Here is a 23,905-nt window from a genome sequence, read left to right as displayed (position 1 = left end):
CGAGGGCACGAAGCTCCCGTTCCACCACATCCCAAAGATGCTCTATGGGGTTGAGATCTGGTGACTGTGGGGGCCATTTTAGTACAGTGAACTCATTGTCATGTTCAAGAAACCAATTTGAAATAATTCAAGCTTTGTGACATGGTGCATTATCCTGCTGGAAGTAGCCATCAGAGGGTGGTACATGGTGGCCATAAAGGGATGGACATGGTCAGAAACAATGCTTATGGAAACCTGAGACTTCAGGTATTCAGCGTTAGCGTAGACTTCCTCCATCGCTGTGAAGACGAGCAGCTGTCAAATGATCAAGGTGATGCTGCTTTCAGCTTATAAATGATTTGACTTTTGAAGAAGTTTCAGATATAAATAAAATAAAGCAAAACAGATGCAATGAAGTCTGCTCTCAGAGTTCAGACCAGTGAACAGTGATTAAAGCAATAAAGAAAACACTTTATATAACTACACATCTCTTTACACTCTCACCTTTCTGATTGTTTACAGGGTTTGAGTTGACAGGTTTGTCACATTCTACATCTCCATATAAATCATCCATTACTGTTGAGATTGGAGGCTTTTTCCTTGAGGGTCAAAGATGCAGCATCAACTTACACCGACAAGAGGAAACTATATTTGGTAATAATTTATCTTTTTTCTTTTCTTTTAGACAAACAAAAAGTCACAAATTGCTATGCTGGCTCTGAATTTAATTTGTCTCGTTTCATTAGTTGTGTTACTAACGCCCAAAAAATAATAAATAATGGCCACCTTCTTTGGGGAAGGGGCGGAAAGTGTGAAAATGTGCGAGCATGGGCATGACAGTCTCGCCCCTTTCTAAGTATGTAAATAGCACTTCTCCGGGGGAAGGTGTGAAAATGTGTGGGGCGTGATGTGTTGCTGTGACAGTTGAACCCCTCCAGTTCTCCTCTGAACGCCCATCATGGAGGGACATCATGTGGTCATCCACCCTGTGACCCTTGGTATCCTCCACCTGTTGGTACAAGAAAGAATGGAATACAGAGCCTAAAGGGAAAAGTGAGGAGTTACTTTAAACCACATATTCTTGTACTAATAACTGATGTGTTATATTACTGATTTTTCCCATAATGCAACATTTTTCAATCAACCTTTTCGGGTCTGTATGAGTCGTTTATGTGACAAATACCATCAGAATGTAAAGATCTACAGTTTGTATTAGTGACAACATCAGAGTCTGCAGGTGAGAGTGTGAGGTGTGAATTCTGGTCTGACTGAAACACTCAAGTTTTCCCTCAGAGGATCGATCACTAAAGACCGTCATTCAACACTCTCATTATTTCCCACTCTGGTGCATAAACGTTGCCTAAGCCGATTTGAATTGATCAATTTAAGACTGTTTAAATTACACTGTAAATATGAATGAATACAAAACACTTCAAAATACAGCATCAAACTTTTTAACCTGAAACTATGAACAATATATTAACCTTTTAACCTCATCAGGACGCAGCCCACCAAGTGAGAGCTCACTTCTGAGAGTAAAAAGACACAAACATTCAAAGGAACAGTGAGAGCTGAGCTCACCTAATGCAACAAACAAGTGACACACAACGGACACTTGATGGAGACCTTCTCTCACCAAACAGGAACGGACTGAGAGCCATTTTCATTACATAGAAGTACACATGCTGGGTAGGGAGGGTGGAGTTTTCAGAATTCGTACTAGAGAGCAAGAAGAGTGGGTTGACCTGTATTTATAGAAATACCGGAAGAGGCGTGTTGGCCGCGTGGTCTTGCTCCCGGAAATATGCTAATTAGCTCCACTTAAGGCAATTACCATGATCATAATAACATTCATGGTTGTAATGGACTCATAGACATCACTGATGCTTGGTGCTCAAAGAGTCAGATGATGGACAATGTTTTTCCTCATTGAATATTTTAATTTGAAGATGTCGGCCATATTATTACATTAGATAATTGTTTTTGTTGCTTACATTGTTTATAATGCAGAATCAATGAATGCTTTACAACATGTTGCTTTGTCTTCTCTTTTTGTTAAAAATGGGCTAAAATGTCAAATCCTTTTGTTGCATAGTAACAATAAATGATTATTGAACCTTTATAACTTGAAATGTTAAACCAGTTTTTCACAGATCCATGGAAGAGAGGCACTACAGTCTCTATCATTCCAGTTTCTTTCGGAGTTCCAGCCGAAAACAATTTCAACACAGTCCTCTCTACCTTCAAAGTCATCAGGTTGAACTCCACGAAAATCGGCCCAGTACCTAAGAGATGAAGAGCTGGTGATTCTTCAAAGGACTTTTAAAAAGGCCACTTCATCCACATGGCCAGAAAACAACTCAATGCAGCTTAAAATGAATAAACTAAATGTGTGGATTCATATTTTCAAACCAAATGAATTACATTTATTTGTGTAGTGCACCAACGCTGGCAGGAAAATGTTTTTTGTTGAGTCTCATTTCGGTTTTACTAAATTGAATATTAATAAATCTTGTTGTGTCTCACGCTAAAGTCGCAGTCAGCAGAGTTCCATCAATCCATTTCCAGGTGCCCTCGACCTCTGTGTCACTCAAACCAATCCAAGCACGACGTGTGTGGTTACCTGAGAGGAATTCCTGTTCAACATGAAAAAGGGATTAATCCCAACAGACCACGAACTCGCGTTTCCAATGTTTACTGAGGGAATAAGAAGTAAAAGTAGAGTCCTTTTCTCATAAACTTCTATGTGAACAAAGGGAGGCGCACAAACGTCACACTACCTGTTCTTCAAGTGAGTCTATGATGACCAGATCTGCTCCTTGGTCTGTGCAGTCTGTTCTGGCATTAGTCCAGGAATCATCCCGCGTAGAGAGAAGATAACAGGAACAACTGAACATCCTCCACCCTTCAGGACACGTTTTCTCTGGAAAAGAAGAAACATTGAACTGTCACAGGGTGAGGTCAAGTTGGGGTCTTGTCTGCATGTTTTGGTCTTGTCATTTCCGGTTTTATTTCCTCTCGTTTCAGGTCACTTGCCCTTCCTCATGTCACCAGTCGAATCGTCTCCCCTGATTCCTGTTTCCCATTGCCCTCATGTGTCTTATAGTGTGCGTCTCCCTTTGTCTCGTGCCTGAGTGTGCCACCTTGTGTCCACCTAAGCCTCGCCACAGCCACAGAAATCGTTTTGTCTTGAAACAATTACCCTTTTTGTTTTTCCTCTGTTAACAGTGACCTTTTGTTAGAGTTTTCTTAGAATTAGTTTGGCGTGCTTTCGAAGCCTTTTTTGTTTTCCTCGGTCAAGAGAGATTTTGAGTTTACACGTTTTTGGCAGAGACGCTAAATAGCTCATAGCCGTTTATGTTTTTTTTTTTTTTGATTCACGAGACGAATAAAGACACCAACCCTCTGCATCTGAGTCCTCCTTTTAATCCGGCCCTGACATGAACGCCACACTAGAGTCCTTAGACTGAGGACAGGTGTTTTGTTACTCTTCTGAACACTGAGCTCATGAGCTGTGGAGCGTCACTATGGCACACATGACTGTATATTTGTTCGACATGCATTTCTTCACATTACCAGAACAATTTAAAAAAGGCTTGACAAATATCATCTAACAGTTTCACAGATATATTAGAAGTTTTATATTGTATTGTTATATATCTTATTCTTTTATTTGAACTTCTGAACTGAATTTCATCTCCAATATCCCCATTTTTATTTACAATATTTTGAAAATGGCTTAAATTAAACGCATTAATCTATGCAAATATTGTGATGAAATAATTTAACGCAGTTGACCTAACTTGTTTGTTTACTTCCTGTGTGCGTTGACCCCAAAAAGGAACCTTCACGTGCTGCCGTCAGTTACGTTAGATCAGAGATGAAGATGCAGAGAGCTTTTTGCATTGGAAGCCAAACAAACGGAGGAGGACTGTGCAGAGGAACTACTCCTGTCTAAAAGATACTCTTTCTAAGTTTTCTTCATTACTTATAAGATGGTGGGAGCCCAACATATAAAAAAAACATGACTCAGCAGAACACACACAGACCAGCACTGACTCTGTTTGCACAAGAGCTGACGTCTTTCCTTCTCTTGGGTCAGTGCAGTGAAGTTGTCCATCAGTGCAGTGAAGGTATCCATCAGCTGGTCTCTCTCTGCAGACACTGAGGACAGCTCGTCTCCACTGGCATGCACTGAGTCATGAAGACATGAAGACATGATTAAATACATCACTGTTGGGGTCTATATTACAAAAACATCCCATCATCGATTCTCTGAGAACATAAAGATACTGAGCAAATGTTGTCATGACAACCAGGAACCTGAACTCTTTTATATCTCAGGTTGGATGAAGATCAGACTCACAGTGAACACCGAGTCCGACGAGTCCAGCCAGCAGGAGGACACTGAGCAGCCCCAGAGAGACAGCAACAGCTCCATGAGGTCTGCTCCTTGGGCTCCTGGGACCTGGACACAGTGAAGACCAGTCAACACACTGGTCAGGAGAAGCTGCACAGACTGATCATTCTTACCTGGGGCAGGTGTTGAAGGTCTTATGGAAACCTGAGAAATGTCGTATTCAGCATTAACGTAGATTTCGTCCATCGCTGTGAAGACGAGCAGCTGTCAAATGATCAACGTGATGCTGCTTTCAGCTTATGAATAATGTGACTTTTGAGGAAGTTTCAGTTTTAAAGCAGAACAGCTGCAATACAGTCTGCTGTCTCTGCTCTCACAAATCAGAGCAGCGGACACAGGGATCAATGCAATAAAGAATACACTTTATATAACTACCCATCTGTTCATATCCTCACCTGTCTGATGGGCTTGAGTTGACAGGTGATACGTTATTTGGACAAATGGGCATTTTGATAACTAGCACAGTCTTCATGTAATTCTAGTTCACATTTTGGGACAGCTTCAGAGTTCTTTGATGGGTGTGTGTGGCAGGTGTCGACTGGAGTTACTGCCGGACTCAATACACCTTTTGGCTGTGGCTCTTTGTCCGATATGACGAATTTGTACCCGCCCACTCAGTGTAGTCAGGGGCCTACATGGAAAAACACCCAAATACTTTACCATTGATTTGGATGGTGACAAAACCAAACATTTTTGGACGTTTTGGATAAACCAATTAGTGTAGATGGACACATGGAATATACTGGATATTGTAATAGGTTTAGTTTGCTAGAGGAATCTGCTTAACTCTGGGCTATTTTAACTCTTAATACACCATAGACGGATTAAAAAAAAGAATCCATAATAAATCTGACCTCCGTTTTCCCCCCTAAAGCAGACGGGAGCACCGTGTGATGTGTCCCTGAAGTCTCGTTTCTACACCCCACAATCATTTAAAGGACACATCTGCGTCTTTTCTCTCTCATGATTCAAGGCAATAAAGTAAGGCAGTAGTAGTCACACCATCTAAAAACTGTTTTTAAAATGTTCCACTACAAAATCATACTCTTTTCGAGTTCAACATCCGTTGAACGATGATCACAGGAACACACGAATTCTGAAGCTGACTTCTGACTTTTAATGACTTCTACACTGTAGAGAATAGAGGAATGCGTGAATAGAACAACTACAGGGAAACCAAGAGATAAGATATCACTTCCTATTTCATTTACCGCGACACACAAGTATTTGATAGAATGTGACAATGTTACGCTTTGTTTCTGTTCATTTAGAGGAAGTCAGAGTGGAGGAAAGTAAGTGGGCCCATGAAGGCACCACTTCTCTCTAACCAACCGGAACATCGTGACAACAATTCTCTAATTGGTCAAGTTCTTCTTTGTTTTTCTTAGTCTCGTGTTGGTTGTGTTACAAATAGGCTACAACTTAATTTCATGGACGCACACTGAGGAGCAAACATCCTTGAATCCTTGAACCCTTGAAACCTTGAAATGTTAAACCAGGTCCACTCTCCCAGTACCGAGGAGAGGATCAAGCTGGTGAACGTTCACAGGTTTCTTTCACTTTACCGAAGCAGCCAACGGCATTAAATACAAAGATATTTAAACTTTTAATCCAGTAATTATTTGTGTGGTGTTTAAGACTAATTCGAGAAATTATTCAGAGAGTTTTACAAATAATAACAATAGCGGATGCAGCGAGTGTACGACCAATACATGTAAAGTGGAAATCCTGTTCATCCTAAAAATGGACAGAACGCTGTTGTTCATGTTTCATTTTGATAGATTTGATTGACAATGAGCTGTAAAGAGAAGATCAACCTCCACTCATTAGGACACGTTTCCTCTGTAAAACAAGTAAGAGTCCTTAAGCTGAGGAAGTTTCTTTTCTTTCTTTTTTTCTTTTCCCCCGCTGTCGGCTCACCCGCCTCCCTTGTGAATGAGTTAAATCCTCGTCGGCTCGCACTGCATGCTGGGATAGACAGATCAGAGGTCTCCTCTGAATCCGCGCCTGAAGGGCCGCGTCCCTCGAACCCGTTCAGAGGAGCCGACGGTCGACTAATGTGTCCATAAGGATGCAGCCTCCCGGAATTGAGATGCCCCCGTTGATAATGGTGAAGTCCTGAAGCCATTTTCATTGCATAGAAGTACACATGCTGCATCATGCTACTTGTTAGGTGGACTGTATTCTAGTAGTTATTGAGGGACATGAGGAGATGTTCATACTAGCTGGGTGCATTGGGGAATGTGACGTAATTAATGAAAACTCAGGTCGCCTTTATTGCTCTAATAAATGCATTTCAGCGTGAAGCTTTTTTATTAAAATATAGGTTCAGTACAACATGCAGCTTTGTTTCTTTGATACCAAAATCACCAGCACACACATACAGACACACACTACAGATGCATCATAATAAAAAGACTTAAATAAGACCCAGATACCTGACCTCTCAGCCCTTACATGGTCTCCTTCTTTCTCTAAATGCAACATACAACGACACCATTAAAGGCTTTTTGCCAAAACACAATCACACTTTACAAATTATGTGTTTATTATTAAGGCAGTTTCTCACAGATCCATCGCAGAGCAGCGTCACACGACAGATCATTCCAGTTTGATTGTGCGTTGTGGCCAGGTTTCAGGTGAGCGCAGTCCTCCTCCCCCCACCGGGGATCTCCTCCCCCGTTATCAGGCTGAATGGACCAGTACCTGTGGGAGGAGGATGAGATGGTGAACCTCCAAATGTCTCTTCACTAATGCGGCTGAATTAACATTCGATGAAGCTTAAATTGGAGATGAACTTAAAGTCTTTTTCAGTAAAAAAAGGAATATGTGATTCCTCATAAAAATGAGGAATCACATATTCCAAACAATTGAGTTTAATTATCTGTGTAGTGCACAACAAATATTAGAAGAATTAGACAAAAAATAATGATAATAGGTGCAGCAATAGTTGTATATGTTTAAATGTTGTTGTGTGTCTTACGTCTCAGTCAGCAGAGTTCCATCAACCCATTTCCACGTGCCCTCGATGTCTTTGTCACTCAAACCAATCCAACTAAATTGTGTGGTCATGAGTGAGAGGAATTTCTGTTCAAGATGAAAATCAAAGCAAAACAATTTCTGTAGATTTTTAAGGAAGTTTACAGGGATTTATTTTAACAATCTGAATATAATTATAATACTCGCTCAATGTTATCTCAATGTCATTCTAGCTGATGAGAGAAAATGATATATCTGAATATTTGGTCTACACCTGTAAGAGGTGAGGTACGCGCCATGGTCAGGTCATGTGATTTGGAGGCTTTGTTCATGTTTGATCTCAAGTAGTTCTTCTTTAGTCTAGCGTTTCCTTTCAAGACCCTTTTTTGTTCTTAGGTCTAGTGCCGTTTTTTCCTCTTTCAAGAGTGATTTTCATTTTTTTTTTTTCGTTTTTTTTGGTAATAAACGTTGATATGGAACCTTTTGTAGTCGTGCTCTTGGGTTCAGGCCCACTGTCCGGTTGTGACTCTGTCAGCGTGAAACTTTCCCTGTGTGCTGTCCACACACTGGTCTATCATCTAGATGTGTCATGTGTTTGTTTTACTTCCATTGCAAAAAGCTCTCTCCACCTTGAGCTACTCCGATGTAACTGACTGCAGATAACGGCCGCTTTTATGTCGCATTCATCTTGGCAACATTAATTGCATAGATTAACGTGTTTATGTTGACAGCCCAAGTTTCCCTGGGTGCTGTCCACACACTGGGCTATCATGTACAGTATGTGTTTGTATTCTGGTATCTTCATGTTTTAAAGAGCTCATAGGGCTGTTAGTTATTCCGTTTCAGGCAATTTGAAGTGTTATAATCATTTATGTCTTAGCCAGCCAACTATAAACCAGGTTTTACATATCAGAACACAAACAAAGGTTCCCCTTTATCCTGAAAAATAATTTCCCAATACCTGTTCTTCAAGTGAGTCTATGATCACCAGATCTGCTCTTTGGTCTGTGCAGTCTGTTCTGGCATTAGTCCAGGAATCAGCCCGTGTAGAGAGAAGATAACAGGAACCACTGAACATCCTCCAGCCTTCAGGACACGTTTTCTCTGGAAAAGAAGAAACATTTATTGTCACACATGAGTCCTACAAAGAGGAAGTCGTGTTTTTTTTGCTGACTCTCTATTTTGAGCGTTTAGCTGTGGAGCGTCACTATGGAACACATCACTTTATTTTAACGTCCTGTTCTGCATCTCTGTGTCCAACATTCATTATTCATACACTGACATTATATATGTCATAGTGTATCCCTATTTTTGAATTGAACTAATTCATTTCCAATCATCATTTTTACTTAACTTAAAAAACAATGTACTTAATAACCATCGTTGAAGGGAGACTCAGAACTTTTCTTTTCAAACAACTCCTTTTTATGGTTTTAAATTCAGTAAGTAACTTAATGAAATTCCTCAGTTCCCTTATTTGAAGGTCATCAAGGATTCTTCACATTTGACTATCAGAACAATTATTTCTTAAATAAAATGACTAACTACTTACAGTGGTATTTCTTTAGGAAACAGTTCGAGCACGACTCAGCAGAACACACACAGACCAGCACTCACTCTGTTTCAACAGGAGCTGAAGTCTGTCCTTCTCTTGGGTCAGTGCAGTGAAGTTGTCCTTCAGTGCAGTGAAGTTGTCCATCAGTGCAGTGAAGTTGTCCATCAGTGCAGTGAAGTTGTCCTTCAGCTGGTCTCTCTCTGCAGACACTGAGGACAGCTTGTCTCCACTGGCATGCACTGAGGCATGAAGATATGAATACATGATTCAAGACATCACGATTGTGGTCTCTTTACAAAAACATCACATAATCTCTTCAATAAAAATACTGAGCAAATGTTGTCATGACAACCAGCAACCTGAACTCTCTCAGATCTCAACTTGGATGAAGATCAGACTCACAGTGGACACCGAGACAGACGAGTCCAACCAGCAGGAGGACACTGAGCAGCCCCAGAGAGACAGCAACAGCTCCATGAGGTCTGCTCCTTGGGCTCCTGGGACCTGGACACAGTGAAGACCAGTCAACACACTGGTCAGTGTAATAAACAATATATTACATACAACGATGCATCTGTTCACACTCTCACCTGTCTGATTGGTCCTCGGTGTGAAGTCCACAAGTTTTTCAAATTCAACATTGGCATAAATACCCTCCATCACTGAGGATTCCCGCTTTGCCCTCGGGGGTCAGATATGTAGCATCAAGTCACACCAGGGACTGAATGAGGAAACTCTCCAGCTGTGTCTTAGACCAAAAAGGGAAGTGGAAAAGAGAAAGAAAAGAAGTGATAGGGGAAGGTTTATGTTGTGACTCAGTGATGTTTTCAGGGGTGAGAAACACCTCTTTTAAGTGTTTTAATACACAGAGACTAATTTCGCAGACAGATCAATAAAGGGGACCTTCTTTCTGTCATTCTTTTATTCTTTCTTTTTACTTCCAATGACTGAGTTGAGTGCAGCCAATTCCACAAATCAATTAAATATATGAAAAAAAACAGTATTGCGTCAGGGAATGCATTTCTTGAAGTACTTAACTAGAAATCCAAGCAGATAATTCCGATAATTTTGTGCAACTTTCTACTTCTCCAATTTGAACGTTTCACTTCCTTCCCTTTATCCCTCCTTGTGCTTTTGCTTCTGGATCAAACCCCAAACATTTACAATTTGGTTGACATATTTACAGTATGTCCCAGATGTACACGTTGACAAAAGCATTTATTCTATTTTGCGTAGCATGTTTACATGAGCGCAGCAACACACAGTCAGGTGACTGAAATGCAAAGATCACACAAAGAGCGTTCAAAGACTTGTGTAGTTTAAGGATTTGTGTCGTTGTTTGTTGTTGTTTTCGTCTCTCCTCCTCCCCTTCCCTGTTTCACCTTTTTTCACTACCTGCTCCTGCTTTGGGGTCCGAACACCACCACAAACCCTAACAACTTGAGTGTATTGCCAAAAAGGTAAACCAGCATCAGATGGAAATAAGATGGATTGTCCAGAAAAATGGATTTTCCTCTCCCAGGTCTTTAGCCATCATGGTCTGCCATAGGATGTGGTATTAGACAGAGGACCTCAATTCACGGCCGCCTTCTGGAGGGAATTCTGCGGACAACTTGGGGCTACAGCCTTTCTTCCGGGCTCCATCCCCCCTGATCCAACCATCAGACGGAGCGGTACAACCAGGAGATGGAGACGGCGCTCCGTTGTATGGAGTCACTTCTTGTTTCTGACACAGGTCTCTCTCCCTTTCAGTGTGTCTATGGGTACCTACCTCCCCTGTTTTCCAGATCTCGAGGGAAAGGTTTTGGTCCCATCGGCAGAGGAACTGGTGCGTCAATGTAACCTTACCTGGAGAAGGGAGCGGGCGGCTCTACCTCGGACATCCAGTTGTTACAAAAGGGCAGCTGACAAGCGGTGATCTCCAGCTCCGCGCTACTGTGTGGGACAGAAGGTCCCTTCCCTATGTCCAAGGTCATTACCACTGCTGCGGTCCAATTGGACCTCCTCATGACTATAAAGGTCCATCCCACCTTCCCCGTCTCAAGGGTAAAGCCAGTAAGGACCAGCCCCTCTAGTTCCCTCCTGCAAACCCCACCGGATCATCGACGGTGGTGAGGTCCATATCGTAAAACAGTGGGTGGTGGTTCGCCCTAGGGGTTGGGGGTCGCCAGTTCCTGGTCGACTGGGAGGGATATGGACCAGAGGCAAGGAGATGGGTCCCCACCAAGAACATTGTGGACCATTCCCAGGGAAGTGTTCTGAACTACCTTAGTACACAGCAACATTTTTCAATGAGATAAGTTTAAGTTTGATGTTAAGTTTGACAAACTTAAGATAGCACATTGAGCGAACGAGTTGACACAACACGTTATCCATTAGTTGAGTATACTCAAAAAGCTTTGCAGCTGATGCTTAACTATTTTAAGTATTGTCAACTTATTTTTTAGCTGGTGTAGCTGGGTGCATTGGTGAATGTGAACAAATGACAAGTCCTCTGAGTGTGAATGAAAACAGCTTCCACTTTATTGCTCTAATGAATATATTTCAGGTTAAAGCTTTATTATAACATGTATCCAGTATAATGTGCAGCTTTGTTTATTTGTGTATATTCATCTCACCGGTAAACAAACACAAATGCTAAAGTTCACACAAAACCATCATACAGACAACTTCATACTGTTAGTAATTTAAAAAGAGAGGCACGTGTTCAAAAATTGGAAGATGAATAAAGACCTTGCTTGCTCCAACCCTTCACATGCACTCTCCCTTTCTCTTCATCTCCCACATACACCATTTAAGGCAGTTATCAGGATCATAATAACATTCATGGATGTAATACTTGACGGGTGGACATGGGGACAGAGAGCAGGACTCAGGGGGGACGAGAGGAGGACGACTCTTAGACATCACTGATGCTTGATGCTCAAACAGTCAGTTGATGGACAATGTTTTTCCTCATATTGAATGTTTTAATGTGAAGATGTCGGCCATATTGTTACAGAAGATAATTGTTTTTGTTGCTTACATATTTTATATTTATATGCATGTATTTGTATGTATATATATATATATATATATTAACAAATGGGCTACAACTTCATCCCTTTGTTTCATTGTAACAATAAATGATCATTGAATTTTTAAAACAATATTTAAACCAGTTTTTCACAGATCCATGAAAAAGAGGAAGTACAGACATTATCATTCCAGTTTCTTTCTGAGTTCCACCTTAAAAGTATTTCAACACAGTCCTCTTTACCTCCATTGTCATCAGGTTGAACTGGATCAGGTGGAGCGCCCCAATACCTAAGAGATGGAGAGATGGTGAATCCTCAAAACATTTAAAAAACATTTGAATTCAGCTTCAAATTATTTTTCAACTAAACTTGTGTATTCATATACATTTAGTTAAATTCATTTTTTTGTGTAGTGCACCAATGCTGGAAGTCTCATTTTGGTTTTACTAAAATGAATGTTAGTAAATGTTGTTGTGTCTTACGCTCCAGTCAGTGGAGTTCCATCAACCCATTTCCAGGTGCCCTCCATCTCTTTGTCACTCAAACCAATCCAAGCACGATCTTTGGCGATGCTTGAGAGGAATTTCTGTTTAAGGTAAAAGCATAGAAGGTAGGTATTCATGTTTCATTTTGATAAATATTATTAATGCAGTTTACAGGGATTAATCTAAACAATCTGATAAGAATTACCTTAAAATATGTGTAACCCTTTTACAACCAGCTCGTGTATTATAACCCACCTTATGTTGGAAGATGAAGCCTTAACTCTTGTGGTAAAATTCACATTTCAAATTGTAAACATCACCAATAAAACCAACGCAGGATCTCAGTGTTAGAAAATGTATTAGCAACAGCAAAATACACATCCAAACCTCTCTCAAAAGAAAAAACCAAGAATATAGAAAAAAAACAAAAACAGGGTGTAGTTTCCCTTTCTCAAATGTCTAAGTTTAGTGTGAGTGAACTCTTGGTCTATTATTGTTGGCGCGCTTTAGTTGGAGCTCATAGAACCTTCCTATTGTACGTCCTCTGGCAGCGGCGACCGCAGCGTTAGCCTAGCTCCAGCTAGCCAACCCGGAGTTTCCTCGTGCTCACCAAACACAAACGGTGCGCAGTCCGACTCACACCGACTCTGGACTTGCGGGTCAACCACGGCTCACAGTCTGTCTGTCACGGTTTGGCCTCGCTTCCTGTTTTAGTTTGAAGTTTCATGTCTCTTGTGGTCCTGGGTTAACTTCACTTCCTGCCTTGTCTTGTGATTGCGTGATTGTCTCCACCTGTGTCCAATCACCTGCACCTCCCTTGTGTATTTAAGCCCTGTGTGCCTGTTGTCCCCTGTCGCGTCATTGTCTATATGTCCCTCGTCGTTGGAGCACGTTATTAGTTTGAGAATAAAGAGCACTTTTGATTGAAAAACTCTGCGCCTGAGTCCTCACTGCATCCTGCCCCGGCCGAAGTGTGACACTGTCACTCACGACACTCCACGCCGATGGCACACGCAGTCCCGGCGTTTTTCACGTGTCGCGTCTTTTTTCTATTCTTTCCCTCCCGGAAATGTAACACCGCCATCATGAACTCGCACGGACGTAATAAAATTACAAATATAAAAGAAGTTATATTTTTTTAAGTCACCCATCTTAAACCTAAATTATTTACACATTTTAACATCTCCACATCAAACAACTATTTATGTAAACTTGAACTACACCATGAACTGGCATTTTTATCTTTCACCCATGAAAATAACAAATTAAATACCACTGATATTTCAGAGTATTACATATGGAATATTGTTAACATTACAACCAATAAAGATTAAATATTCAGAATGTTCTTTCATGGTCTATTTGACTCCAAATGGACCATAACTTACTAAATGAACATCATGCTGTAATAAATAAGACTTGAAACTAGATACTTAAAGACCATAAACTCAGTCATTTTCTGATAGACTATATCTAAACAAAAAGTAGTTTCTACCTGTTCTTGAGGAGAGTCTATGATCACCAGATCTGCTCCGTTTGCTCTGCAGTCTGTTCTTGCATTAGTCCAGGAATCATCCCGTGTAGAGAGAAGATAACAGGAACAACTGAACATCTTCCACCCTTCAGGACACGTTTTGTCTGTAAAAAACAAAGACTGCAACAATCAGACAATCACCACACACTGAACATGACAAAGTGGTGGGTTTTGTGTTTTTGTTCACGTTATTTTAACCTACAGTTTTACATCTTTGAACTGTTGGACAATATAAATGATAATAATAATAAATTAAAATAAAGAAAGGTTTTTTTAAACGTTTATTTTACTAGTGTTATTCTGATGTTCTTTAAAACATTAAAGATAGTTGGATTTAGAAGGAACCCAAAGACATAACAGTTCAAGCATAATGCAGTTATTATCTAACAAAATATATCATATTATTGTATGTATTATAAATGAGTTCTATTTCAGCTAACTAACTATTTAATCTCCCATATCCGCACTTTTAATTGCACTTTTTTAAATTTATATAATAAACTACTTAATAAACGTGAGACTCAGAATTAAGATTTTCATACCACAAAACTGCTTCTCTGCCATATTTAAATCATAACATTTGAACTAAAACTTTGACTTTCAGCTCTGAATTAGATGCAACCAGCACTAGGAAAGAGTGACATGCAAACGTTGTTTGCTCAAATAAAGTTTGGACAGGACTGACAGACTGTATAGTTCACAGAGAAGATATTATATATATATATATAAAGAATCATGACTCAGCAGAACACACAGACCAGCACTCACTCTGTTTGCACAAGAGCTGACGTCTGTCCTTCTCTTGGGTCAGTGCAATGAAGTTGTCCATCAGTGCAGTGAAGTTGTCCTTCAGCTGGTCTCTCTCTGCCGACACTGAGGACAGCTTGTCTCCACTGACCCGGAGACGCTCCGTCAGGTTGGCTTTGATGATGAAGGAGAGTTCTGCAGCTGATGCAAAGAGTAAAATGTACAGAATCATGTTGTTTGGTATGTTAAAAAAAAGTTTGGACAGGGCCAAAAGATTAAACATATAGTTCACAGTGCAGATACAATATACATTTATATGTACATATATGTATACATAATTTAAATACACACAGACCAGCACTCACTCTGTTTGCACAAGAGCTGACGTCTGTCCTTCTCTTGGGTCAGTGCAGTGAAGTTGTCCTTCAGTGCAGTGAAGTTGTCTTTCAGCTGGTCTCTCTCTGCAGACACTGAGGACAGCTTGTCTCCACTGACCTGGAGACGCTCCGTCAGGTTGGCTTTGATGGAGGAGAGTTCTGCAGCTGATGCATGCACTGAGTCATGAAGACATTAATTATACACTACATCACTGTTTGTGTCTATATTACAAAAACATCTCATGATCTTTTCACAGACAATATAAAGATACTGAGCAAATGTTGTCTTGACAACCAGGAACCTGAACTCTTTTATATCTCAGGTTGGATGAAGATCAGACTCACAGTGGACACCGAGTCCCACGAGTCCAACCAGCAGGAGGACACTGAGCAGCCCCAGAGAGACAGCAACAGCTCTATGAGGTCTGCTCCTTGGGCTCCTGGGACCTGGACACAGTGAAGACCAGTCAACACACTGGTCAGGAGAAGATGCACAGACTGATCAATCTTACCTGGGGCAGGTGTTGAAGGTCTTATGGAAACCTGAGGCTTGTCGTATTCAACGTTAGCGTAGATTTCCTCCATCGCTGTGAAGACGAGCAGCTGTCAAATGATCAACGTGATGCTGCTTTCAGCTTATGAATAATGGGACTTTTGAGGAAGTTTCACTTAATAGATATAAATAAGATAAAGCAGAAGTGCTGAAATGAAGTCTCCTCTCTGTGCTCTCAGAGTTCAGATCAGTAAGCAGGGATCAATGCAATAAAGAATACACTTTATATAACTACACACCTGTTCACACTCTCAGCTGTCTGATTGGTCATAGAGTTGACAGATTTATCATATTTAACATGTAAATCCTCCATTACTGTTGATAGGATATTCTCTATTTCCTACAGAGTCAGAGCTCCAGCATCAACAACCTCCACCCTTCAAGACACCTTTTTCCTGCAGAAACAAGAAACTTAAGGTAACACAAGAGTCCTTAAAATGAGGAATTTTTGACTTGTGTGTTTTCGTAGATGCCCTGTTTTCAGAACTGAACCCTTTAGCAGTGAAGCATCACCATGACACACATGGCTTTATTTTAGTGTTCTGTTCTGCATCTCTGTGACCAACATGCGTTACTTACTACCAACAAACAGAGAAGTGGTCAAAAGTGAGGAAGCAGCATTTCTATCTCTCTTCAAGCAGCCACTTAAGGCTGGAACACGCGTCTGTTTCTGGGTGAACGGACTCGTTTCACTTTATGGTTCTGAAAGGTTTGGACGTGTCGCAAAGCATTTCACCTTCAGACAAACAGGTGGAAAAATGTGTATCGTCGAAGACTTCCTAGAGAGTGACATTGTGTGTGGAAGTCGTTGGTTTGTTTATTTATTCATCAGAGACTTTTTTGCCTCGTGCATCACCACTGCTGCTTTTAAACGGACATATTTGCTATCCGTTGGCTCGGAGGACACATCCGATCTATTCTATGAAAGCCTGCATATCCCATATCATGCAGTGCGGGCCGACGAAGTTTTGATTTACTGTAAACCCCACCCTACAGAACCTGACCCAGACTGTCCCCCCTCACCTGAACCCCTCTGGGACCTCAGTCCCTCCCCCCGTTTCTTATGAACATTAATGTACCAACAAACTTGGCACTTTGTTTAGCTGTCTTGTGTACAGTAATTGAATGACTTATATAACATGTGTTGATTTATATTGCAGTTATTGATCTAACATACTAATACAATATAAGTCATTTCAAATAACACAAAAACTACAATTATAACACTATCACATGTATTATAATTTCTACATCTGCAGCTCTTTTGCTTAAATCCCTAACAGTTGACAGGTTTATGACATTCTACATTTACATGAATCCTTTGTTCCTTGAGCATCAACTTACACCAACAAGAGGTGCTAATGTATCCTTCTTTTAAGTCACAACTTTGTAATATCCTATGAATAATATCTAATTAGACACAAACTACAATCCAACACTCGTTATCACGCATATTATTATTTTACCTGCTCGGTGTGATCCGGCCGTAGTTATTAGTGATGCATGAACTTTTACATGTAGATTTCATTTAATGGCCTATCTTCCTAAATCAAATGGAATAGGAAGGTTTCCTTCTATCTGAATCTAGAAGTTTTTCGAGTTTTGAGGCTTTAACTTTCATGCCCAGCAGGTTGCTAGGCAACGGGAGTCTCCTTTCAGAGGACACTCGGTTTAGACTATGCGGCCGTTGGAGGACACGGGTCCATTGCACAGGCTGAGTCCTCATGAGGACGCAGTCCACCAAATGAGACCCAGCCACAGGTTGGTGAGTCTGTCCATGACCCACAATCAACACTTGTTTCAGAGAGTAAAAAGACACCTGCATGCAGGTATTTACATGGAACACTTGATGGAGCAACCCAGTCTCCAAAAAAAGCGTGAAATGGCTACGTTGGTCCACCGTGATAAACGTAGTCATGTCACGTTTTCCCCCAAAATAACGTTACTATGTTACGTTTCCATTGGCCCATTCATTTACATTGCTTTGCAAATAGGTCACGTGACTATCAAGTTTCCCGGTAGCGAAAAGAAAAACATGGCGGACGGTCAGCATAATCTCCGTGAAAAACACAATATTTTAAGAAAGCATCAGCATTTGTATGCATTTCGATGGCATTTCTAGCGAGAAGTATGCGTTATTCTTTCATAATCTTCTATCAGAGACTGTAGAAGACCTTCCGTTTATTCGTTTCTGCGAAGATTTGAGTGTCTCTTTGGGAAAGCGGCGCATTATTAAAAAAACACTTCCAGTGGGGGCGTTACCGTAAAGAGGCGTTCAGCCTTAAAGCCACTAATTGCCAAACAAAACAAACTCAAAGCACACGAATCACATTATGACTTTTTAAACATAAATTCCCTTATTTTTATGAGTTTTCAATGAAAGAATGCATAATTTCCGGGTGTAGGCAAGCCCGGGACATCCCGAATTATGGGCAATTTTGATTTGTCCAGCTTTTTGACAGCTCCAGTCCCGACTTCCAATCACAGCCTCCTAAGTCAATGACGCGCCTTAAACTCTCGGTTGTTGTGAAGTTGTGTGAGTGCAACTCCCCCCCCGAACATTACGTCTTGTTTACATGGAAAAGGGGGGCGGGGCTTCGCCTTCAGAGCGGAGCGTCATTTCTCGCTCCACACGTCTCCTCTTTTTACTGGCCAGGAAAACGGGCGATCTATCCCACGTGGGTCTGGCTCCATTCCATTGGCTCTGACGAATCCATGGAGAGGCGGGACTTATCATTTTCCGGGCAAACGGAGCTGCATTGCTTGCCCTGTGCGTGAAGTGGCCGTGAGGCCTCCACTAAAGTCTCTCTCTATTTGTTCTGCTTTACTCAATAAAAGTAATGTGATTCGTGTGCTTTGAGTTTGTTTTTTTTGGCAATTAGTGGCTTTAAGGCTGAACGCCTCTTTACGGTAACGCCCCCACTGGAAGTGTTTTATTAATAATGCGCCGGTAAAGGCGTTGCGTAGCCACGCTTTCCCAAAGAGACACTCAAATCTTCGCAGAAACGAATAAACGGAAGGTCTTCTACAGTCTCTGATAGAAGATTATGAAAGAATAACGCATACTTCTCGCTAGAAATGCCATCGAAATGCATACAAATGCTGATGCTTTCTTAAAATATTGTGTTTTTCACGGAGATTATGCTGACCGTCCGCCATGTTTTTCTTTTCGCTACCGGGAAACTTGATAGTCACGTGACCTATTTGCAAAGCAATGTAAATGAATGGGCCAATAGAAACGTAACATAGTAACGTTATTTTGGGGGAAAACGTGACATGACTACGTTTATCACGGTGGACCAACGTAGCCATTTCACGCTTTTTTTGGAGACTGGGTTGGATGGAGACTTTCTCTCACCAAACAGGAACGGACTGAGAGCCATCCCTAGAATGGACAAGTCCTGAAGCCATTTTCATTGCATAGAAGTACACATGCTGCATCATGCTACTTGTTAAGTGGACTGTATTCTAGTAGTTATTGAGGGACATGAGGAGATGTTCATACTAGCTGAGTGCATTGGGGAATGTGAACAAATGACAAGTCCTCTGAAGTGAAAACAGCTTCAACTTTATTGTTCTAATGAATATATTTCAGCTTACTGCTTTATTATAATATGTATCCAGTATAATGTTCAGCTTTGTTTATTTGCGTTTATTCATCTCACCGGTAAACAAACATGCTAAAGTTTACACAAAACCATCATATAGACAACTTCATACCTCCAACCCTTCACATGCACTCTCCTATCTCTTCATCTCCCACATACACCATAAAGGCAGTTATCAGGATCATAATAACATTCATGGATGTAATACTTGACGGGTGGACATGGGGACAGAGAGCAGGACTCAGGGGGGACGAGAGGAGGACGACTCTTAGACTTCAATGATGCTTGGTGCTCAAACAGTCAGTTGATGGACAATGTTTTTACTCATATTGAATGTTTTAATGTGAAGATGTCGGCCATATTGTTACAGAAGATAATTGTTTGTTGCTTACATTGTTTGTAATGAAGATCCAATAAATGTTTTACAAGAATGTGCTTTTTATTTTCTTTTTGTTACAAATGGGCTCCAACTTCATCCCTTTGTTGCATAGTGACAAAGAACTAGAAAATTCCGCAGTAATTTTAAGAGTGTGGCCTGGGCTACCCGCAGATGCCTGTGCCCCCCGCCCCCCACCTCCCGTAGTCTCCCGTGTTCTGAGCAAGGTGAGTTGCCACTGAGATTCCATTTTGGAACGCTTAACTACAAAATGAAACAGGAAAGCAAAGCCGTGACAGTATGAAAAGTACTGATTTGTGAGCCTAATCTATAGAGGTGGTATCTAACAGCAGACCTGTGACTTCACAGAGTGACAGTCTTTGTTTTTTTGGAGAGTTACTTCTAAACTTTTGTACGGAAGCAGAATAATAAAGAATAATAATAAGTATGAGAGATTACAATGATTTCAATGATCATTGAACCTTTGAAACTTGAAATATTAAACCAGTTTTTCACAGATCCATTTCAGAGGGTTACTACACTCTCTATCGTTCCAGTTTTTATTTTGGTTCCAGCGGAAAAGAATTTCAACACAGTCCTCTTTACCTCCAGCGTTGTCAGGTTGAACCACTTCAGGAGGACCGCCCCAGTACCTAAGAGAAGAAGAGCTGGTGAATGTTCAAAGGATTTGGCCAAAAAACTTAATTCTTCTTAAAATTATATGTCAAGTAAACTAAACATGTGGATTCCTATTATCCAAGTTGTCTTACGCTACAGTCAGTGGAGTTCCATCAATCCATTTCCAGGTGTCCTTGCTCGTTTCACTCAAACCAATCCAAGCACGATCTGTCTTCAAACTTGTGAGGAAATTCTGTTCAAGATAAGCATAGAAAGTAGTTATTTGTGTTTCATTTAGGTAAATATTAATAATTCAGTTTACAGCGATTCATATTCACAGTCTAAAACAAATTCACTGAAAAGCTCAAAAAATGGAATATTATCATCATTGCAGCCAATAAAGATGTAAATGTTCTATCACAATGTGTCAGTATTTGTATTGTAATGGCAAAAATTTATGTAACTCTTCTAAAATACTTCATTTGTATAACCAGTTTATTAATTGCAAGTGCTGAGATAGCAAAGGCCATGGTATAAGAGCTGAAGTGTTCCACACTGATAAATGTCCCCAGCGTCCTAGCTGTAGAGACTAAACAAAGTAGGTCATATGTGTGTAACCAGATTTGTTTTCAAGTGTTGGGAGGGCGAGGCCATGGTCAAAGAACTGATGTGTCTTACATGGATTAGATGTCCCCAGTATCCTGGTTGTAGAGACTCAACAAGGTTGAGTCCACTATTATGAAGATAATATGAAGATGGAAGGGCATGAATACTCACTAAATGAAAAATAAAAATATTAAAAGGACATAATACATATTCCAGAATAAAAATCATTGATGTTAATAATAAAGGCTCAAGTAGACTTAATCTAAGAAGTGGATGAATCACTGTGGAGTCACACATTGTTTATCTTGTTCTTTTTGGCCGTGGTGATCTCGTTTCGTTTTTAACAGAAGGAAGAAAAGACGGTGGAGCTCAGTTCAACTGATCCCTAAACAAGACATTTTAGGCCAATAAAAACTAAAGTTCAAATTCTCTGACTAGACTTATAATTACCTGTCAATCTATTCCCACCCCAAAGCATTCTCTTCTTTATGGTCTGTTTGACTTTAAATGGAACATCATTCACTAAATGAACATCATGCTGCATTGAAAAAGACTTGAAACTAGAGACTGAGACCATAAACTCATGTTTACAATGTTTACTGAGGGAATAAATCAAGAGAGAAGTAGAGTCATTTCCTCATAGATGGTGCTGGGAGGAAAGAAGGAAGAAAGGAGGAAGGTCGTGTTTTGCTCAGGCAGATTTGTTAATTTATCATTTATCTTTTAATTAATTAATAGCAGCCAATTATTGTTAGTTGAGTTACTTGATGTTTTATTACATTTAAAAGTCTGCTTTAAGTGCTTTTTTACTTGACCTTGGCTGATATGGAGCTTCAGCTAAGCTAAAGCTAAGTAGCAGCAAGATGCCTCCATTTTCCACAGACGACTATTACAAACTCCTGCAGAAGATTACAGTCTTGGAAACAAAGATCATGAATGTAAAGTGAATGTGGATGTAAATGGCCTGTGTGGGAACAATACCACTTTACCATGGATTCAAAACATTGGACTAGCTAAGACGCAGCTAACTAGCACCACCAGGGCGACCAAGAAGCCGGAGGGCTACGTAGCAGTTCTTCAATCTTCACATGATGGTCCTCCCTGCAACCCTCCAGGAAGTGGGAGGACGCCAAAAAGGCAGAACCCAGCGCCTTGAGATTTGTGATGCGACGGCTTGCTCTACCACACAAGATATGGTTTCTAACATGAGAGAACACCGTGGACATTGTGGCTAACCATCCCTACGGTGAAAAGCATCATTGTCCATTCAGGAAGCTGTAATATTGTGAAACAAGAGTATGACGTTCTGAAGAGAGACTTTCCCACCTACATCACCCGTATGTTCCCATTGCCAAGGACAAGAGACAAAGGATCTAAACAGGAGACAACCACACAGCTCCACCGTAGATGATGCCCCCGTCTAAGGAGAGCCAAGACTCCAACGTCATCATCAGGCACCGCCTCTGATGACCCGCTCCTGCATCTCTGTCAATGAGCTTATAGACGACTACAGTTCCAAAGTAGAAAATACTATTGATGACATTGCACAAGTGAAAGTTGTCTTAAGTAAGTAAAGATCTCTCTGGAGAAAGTCCCTGCTGGCCAGAATAGGGAAAAGAGAGTCGGAAGGCTGAGCGCAAACTCCAGGTCCACTGGGACGTCTATTAGGACAAACTTCGTATTTACAGACATCTAGACAAGCAGTCAGTGCCTCCACACCTAACACAGGATATGTTGTACCCTGATCTCAAGGATGAGCAAGTGAGAGCCAGCGTTCAGCTTCAATCAAAACACTTTAAAACAAGGATGATAGTGAGAGAAAAATAATAATGATTGTGGTCGGAGAAGCGGCGAAACAACCAATGCCAGCGTCCTCTCCCCACCATGTGACATCACATGATCGTTAGCTTGTCCATCTATTTATCTTCAGTAGACTCGACTACTGTAACAGTGTGTTTACATGTCTCTGTAAAAGGTCAATTAGAAGGCTCCAGCTGATCCCGAACGTTGCAGCTCTAGTCCTCATAGGACCAGGAAAGGATCACATGACTCCAGTTCTCATGTTTTTACACTAGCTTCCTGTCTAACAGAATTGTTTTCCTGCTGCTAGTCATCATTTCTGATGACCCACCACAAACCCTAATGTCATCTGGGACGAGTCTACTTCCTGTTCCTAGAGTCAGAACTAAACATGAGAAGCAACGTTCACTTCTTCTGCTCCACATATCTGAAACAAAGTCCCACAAAGCTGCAGGTCTACTAAATCCTTCAGTTTCTTTAAATCCAGATTAAAGATGACTATGTCTGCCTTGAATTGACAATATCTGCATTTGGGAATTCGTAAAGACATCCGTAAACTACACTGACAATTTCATTCTATTTGTAATCTTTTAACTTTTTCATGCTTTTAAGACTGTTTTTCTTGTATCTTTCGATCACGGTACTTAACCGTAAATCTCCTAGCTTAATGTTTGGATGTTTTTAATGGTTTTAGGAGTTGCCTTTTAGTTTAAATGTGACGTAGAAAATAATTTTGCCTTGCTATGCTTTGCCCAGACTATGGGACCAGAGGAGTTACCCCCTGGTGGTCACTAGAGAGAATGCAGTTTAAAGACAAATTGGCTTTAAATGTCAAAGCCAGAGTTTGTCTCCATGAAAACAGAATAAAATAAAAAGAGTTTTCTACCTGCTCTTGAGGAGAGTCTATGATCACCAGATCAGCTCCTTGGTCTCTGCACTTTGTTCTTGCATTTGTCCAGGAATCAGCCCGTGAAGAGAGAAAATAACAGGAACAACTGAGCATCTTCCACCCTTCAGGACACCTTTTCTCTGTAAAAAATCAAGACGGCAACAATCAGATAATCACCACACACTGAACATGACAAAGTGGTGGGTATACTTCCCTTTTTTACCTACAGTTTTACATCTTTATACTGTTGGAAAATCAGAAATAAAAATGACGAAAGAGTTTAAAAAACTGACAAGTCTTGTAGAATTTGTTCATACTTTACTTCATGTATTTCATGTATAACCCTTACACACATCTGCAAT

At 40.7% G+C, this 23,905-nt stretch overlaps 2 protein-coding genes across 2 annotated transcripts; both read right to left on the bottom strand.

Annotated features, from left to right (window-relative positions):
- Positions 1-6,574: 6,574 nt before the first annotated feature.
- On the bottom strand, positions 6,575-9,638 carry LOC119228771 (C-type lectin domain family 4 member E-like). The gene is made up of 6 exons (XM_037488692.2): positions 9,524-9,638; positions 9,336-9,437; positions 8,996-9,172; positions 8,340-8,482; positions 7,383-7,486; positions 6,575-7,105 (listed from the first exon to the last, which is right to left on the bottom strand). Exons 1-6 carry the CDS (start codon positions 9,591-9,593, stop codon positions 6,952-6,954), a joined length of 750 nt encoding a protein of 249 aa, XP_037344589.2. The 5' UTR covers positions 9,594-9,638; the 3' UTR covers positions 6,575-6,951.
- Positions 9,639-11,522: 1,884 nt separating this feature from the next.
- LOC134132793 (CD209 antigen-like protein A) lies at positions 11,523-15,678 on the bottom strand. The gene is made up of 5 exons (XM_062564879.1): positions 15,606-15,678; positions 14,738-14,917; positions 13,931-14,073; positions 12,433-12,536; positions 11,523-12,239 (listed from the first exon to the last, which is right to left on the bottom strand). Exons 1-5 carry the CDS (start codon positions 15,676-15,678, stop codon positions 12,086-12,088), a joined length of 654 nt encoding a protein of 217 aa, XP_062420863.1. The 3' UTR covers positions 11,523-12,085.
- Positions 15,679-23,905: the final 8,227 nt, after the last annotated feature.

The sequence above is a fragment of the Pungitius pungitius genome, chromosome 10 (assembly GCF_949316345.1).
Source record: "Pungitius pungitius chromosome 10, fPunPun2.1, whole genome shotgun sequence".
NCBI lineage: Eukaryota > Metazoa > Chordata > Actinopteri > Perciformes > Gasterosteidae > Pungitius > Pungitius pungitius.
This window is presented reverse-complemented; position numbering and strand designations above follow the sequence as displayed.